This window comes from Cebus imitator, unplaced genomic scaffold (genome assembly GCF_001604975.1).
Source record: "Cebus imitator isolate Cc_AM_T3 unplaced genomic scaffold, Cebus_imitator-1.0 Scaffold194, whole genome shotgun sequence".
NCBI lineage: Eukaryota > Metazoa > Chordata > Mammalia > Primates > Cebidae > Cebus > Cebus imitator.
In genome coordinates this window covers 1,602,745-1,607,193 of record NW_016107509.1, presented here as the reverse complement: position 1 = coordinate 1,607,193, position 4,449 = coordinate 1,602,745, and the positions used below count along the sequence as shown (strand labels likewise).

Here is a 4,449-nt window from a genome sequence, read left to right as displayed (position 1 = left end):
AAAAAAAAAGATAGAGATTAAAGGTAGAGCAGACTTCTAGATTTGCTATAAACATATAAAACCTTTAAGGAATTTTAATCTAGGATTTTACCTGTTTCTACTCTAATTGAAGTCCAGCCTTGAACTCTTTTCTCATTCTCAATTTTTGGCATTAAGAGAAAAGGACCCCATTGTATTTTATTTTAAATAGAATGTACATTATATTTTTCTGCCTCCTTGCTTTCGTTGATGTCAGTCTGTCCTCGTGGAATGAGGAATGCCTTTCCACTTCTCTGTCTTTACATGTTAGAAATCCTACATGTGTCTGGCTGAACCTTCCAGTTAGGAATATCCTTAGAGAGTGTGTGGTATATCTTATTTGTTGTATACTTGAAACTTTTGAATACACATGATAGTAAGGGACAAGAAGCTAGCTAATAACAGAGTTGGGATTATAATTCAGGATTTAGCACTCTTGGTTCACAAACCAATCATCCCTCTGTGCAGCTAAAATTGATTGTTATTCATTAAGATCACCCTCATTTTTACCTTTTCTCTAAATCCTTTTCTACACCCAGAACACTTAGTTTATACTTTTTAGACTTTCTCCATTGCTACCACGTTATTTTTTGTTGAGACTATACTGTACTTTGGATTTTACTGTAAAACCTTAAGGCATAAAGACTATATTAATCTTAATATCTTTTACCATGCTTTACACATGGTAGGAACTCAGTACATGTTAACTGAATTTAATATAAAATAACAATCACTATTTAATGCTTCTTATCCTATTACAAGTTTAGAAAACTATTCAGTTTCTTTGGCTGACTGTTACGTTTTCTTGAAATACAGCTGGAGAAGCTTTAAACGTCATTCCTGGTGCTCAGGAAAAGAAAGCACATGCCAGTTTAATGTCTCCCGGTAGACGCAAAAGGTAATGCTTTTTAGAAGGGACAATTGCCCGTATCCATTAAAAAAAATTACGTCAGGATACTTACATTGTGAATAAAGTAATAAGACTACATTAAGTTCTAATCTACTGTTAGAACTATTCCAAAATACATTCCCTTTCTTCACATTCTAACCTGCCTAAAATTAGGTTGCATCTCTGAATTAATAGCATATCACTGATCCGTGGGAAATATGTTTATTCTGTAATAGTATATAAAATAATGGTATATCTTACAAATAATGTTATCTTAGATTTTTAGAAATCCATGTTTTTTTAATTGAATATAAATAATACCATAATATTCTATGCTTCACACACATTTAAAGTCCTAAATCCGTTGATAGAATTTTTCCAGGTATAATCTTTGAGAAGAGTTTTTTTTGTCTTACTTATCCTTTGTGTCTTTGTTTGAAGGATGTTTTAGAAAAGAGATAATAGTTTTTAAATGTTTTTTTCTAGTTTCTTAGCTGCCCAAGCCCTGGGTGTTTTTGTTAGGGTTCTTACTTTTGGTTGTCTGTCATTCAAGACTGACCTTAGCCTCCTTTATTTGAACCTTTTTCTCACTTCACCATATAAAATAACAAACAGCAATATCGATTTATTTATTGTTAGAGGCAGGGTCTTGCTCTCTTGCCCAGGCTGGAGTATAGTGGTGTGATCATAGCTTACTGTGGCCTCAAACTCTTGGGCTCAGAAGATCCTCCCACCGTAGCCTCCCCGATAGCCAGCACCATAGGTGCATGCCACCACACCCAGCTAATTTTTTAATTTTAATTTTTTTTTTTTTTTTTGAGACGGGAGTCTTGCTCTGTCACCCAGGCTGGAGTGCAATGGCACAGTCTCAACTCACTGCAGCCTCTGCCTCCTGGGTTCAGGCAGTTCCCCTGCCTCAGCCTCCTGAGTAGCTGGGATTACAGGCGCATGCCACCACGCCCAGCTAATTTTTTGTGTTTTTAGTAGAGACGTGGGGTTTCACCAAGTTGGTCAGGTCAGTCTCGAAACTCTTAACCTTGTGATTCGCCTGCCTCAGCTTCCCAGAGTGCTGGGATTACAGGCATAAGCCACCATGCCTGGCCATTTTTTAATTTTTTGTAGAGATGAGGGTTTCACTTTGTTGTCCAGGCTGGTTTCAAACTCCTGGCTTCAAGTGATCTTCCCATCTCGGCCTCCCAAATTGCTGGGATTATAGATGTGAGCTACCATGCCCAACCATAAAAGAGCAATATTAATATTTAACATTTATAGGAACCTTGATTCTTTAATATCTTTATATATACTTTTATTTCATTTCATTCTTTAGTAAACCCAGTGATGCAGTTGTTCTTGCCCATTATAAAGTGGGTGAGAGAGTCAGAGCTTACTGTGCTTCAGACCATATAGGTGGTAAGTGGTAAAGCTAGACTTCAAACTCATTTTTTCTGAATCCAAGACTAATACTTTTTGTACCTTACTGCCCTTTGTTCCTACCACAAATAGAGAAAATACAGTTGACCTTGAACAACACGAGTTTGAACTGCATGGGTCCATTTATACTCAAGTTTTTTTCAACCAAACACAGATTGAAAATTTACTAGTAAAACCTACCTATATATAGCGTGCTGGATTTTTGAATACATGGTCTTTCTAAGGCAGACTGTAGGACTTGAGTACACGTGGATTTTGGTATCCTTGGGGATCCTGAAACCAGCCCCCTGCAGATACAGGGACATATGTGTCTATTCTCTTATGGTGATTTTAAAATTTATGTGTGTGTATGTATTTATTTTTAAGTCTGTTAAACATAGTAGATTAAAAGAAAAGCTTTTAAAATGTGTTTCAGTGAATCTCAGAGAAAAAGTGCCATTTTATCTGGCCCTCATTCAACAATACGGAATTTCCAGGATCCAAACGCATTTGCAGTAGAAAAAGTAAGTGACCCTACCAAACTTTGTAACTCGAAATATTCCTGAATTTTAAAATACAGATATGTGCACAAATGTGTGTATATACATACCGAATAAGAAACTAGGGTAAGTTCATAGATACCTGTAAATACATTGTTGTTGTTGGATCATTTAATAAAATACTGGCTGGGTGCGGTGGTACATGCCTGTGATCTCAGCACTTTGGGAAGCTGAGGCGGGCAGATTGCTTGAGCTCAGGAGTTTGAGACCAGCCTGAGCAACATGGTAAAACCCCATCTCTACAAAAAATACAAAAATTAGCTGGGTGTGGTAGCACGCACATGTAGTTCCAGCTGCATGGGAGACTGAGGTGGGAGAATCGCTTTAGCCTGGAAGTTCAAGGCTGCAGTGAGCCATGATCATACCACTATACTCAAACCTGGGTGACAGACTAAGACTCTGTCTCAAAAAAAAAAAAAAAAAAAAAGCTGTTTTTGTTACTATTTACAAAAGTTCTAAAATCAGGGTAAAAAAAAAAAAAAAAAAAAACTGGCTGGGGAGTAGTGGATCATACCTGTAATCCCAGCACTTTGGGAGGCAAGGCGAGTGGATCTCTTGAGGACAGGAATTTGAGACCAGCCTGGCCAACTGTCTCTACTAAAAATACAAAACTTAGCTGGGTGGGATTGTTCACACCCATAATCCCAGCTACTGCTCAAGAGGCTTAGGCATGAGAATCGCTTGAACCAGGAGGTGTGGGGGTTACAGTGAACTGAGATCATGCCACTGTACTCCAGCCTAGACTACATAGCCTAGTCCAGCCTAGACTAGACACTCCGTAAAACAAAATAGGGGCATTTACTGGAGTTCAATGATAAGCTGAAGAGTGTGGAACTATATAAGAAAGAGTTGGTGACAGATCTGTGAAAACATTTGCAAATTGTAAAGTGTTGTATTCAGGAACAACACAACTTCTGAGTTTCCATTTAGGATTATTAAAACTATCCAGCTCTTAATTGGTTTGTTCTTTTCAAATAAATTATTAAATAACAGAATCCTCTTTATTGTCCTTTTGCTAACAGTCGTTTTCTTTTCTAGCAAATGGTTATTGAAAATGCACGAGAAAAAATACTAAGCAACAAATCTCTTCAAGAAAAGCTAGCAGAAAACATAAATAAATTTTTAACTAGGTAAGCTACATATGTGTATGTTTAAAATGCCTGTTTTGCTTAATTGCATAACTATAATAAAGACTTTTCTTTCTTTATTACAGTGATAACAATATTGCCCAAGTACCTAAGCAAACAGATAACAGCCCTACGGAGCCAGAGACTTCAATTGATGAATTCCTGGGACTTCCGGTATGGATGCGGGTGGGTGTGTGTGTGTGAGACTTATAAGACTTAACGGTATTTTGGTTTCATTTCAAAACCATTGCCAACATCAGATGTTATGATTTGCCATTTAATTAGATTAAATGATTTATAATAATAAGATAAAACTTTTCTTCATTCATTGAATGTAATCTGTTCCTGAAAAACATGGATGGTAACTTTTGAGTCTCTATTGCATCCACAGTCATGAAATCCTAAGTATTTAATACTTAAAAATTCATTAGTGGGTATATTTGTG

At 36.7% G+C, this 4,449-nt stretch overlaps 1 protein-coding gene across 2 annotated transcripts in view; it reads left to right on the top strand.

Annotated features, from left to right (window-relative positions):
* LOC108316914 (protein NPAT) overlaps positions 1 to 4,449 on the top strand; it is a 62,194-nt gene that overhangs the window by 34,548 nt on the left and 23,197 nt on the right. For both annotated transcript variants that reach the window (XM_017547061.2, XM_017547062.2), the window contains exons 7-10: positions 835 to 916; positions 2,754 to 2,841; positions 3,916 to 4,007; positions 4,091 to 4,178. In XM_017547061.2, the coding sequence (XP_017402550.1) occupies positions 835 to 916; positions 2,754 to 2,841; positions 3,916 to 4,007; positions 4,091 to 4,178 (350 nt within the window). The remainder of the gene's footprint in view (positions 1 to 834; positions 917 to 2,753; positions 2,842 to 3,915; positions 4,008 to 4,090; positions 4,179 to 4,449) is intronic.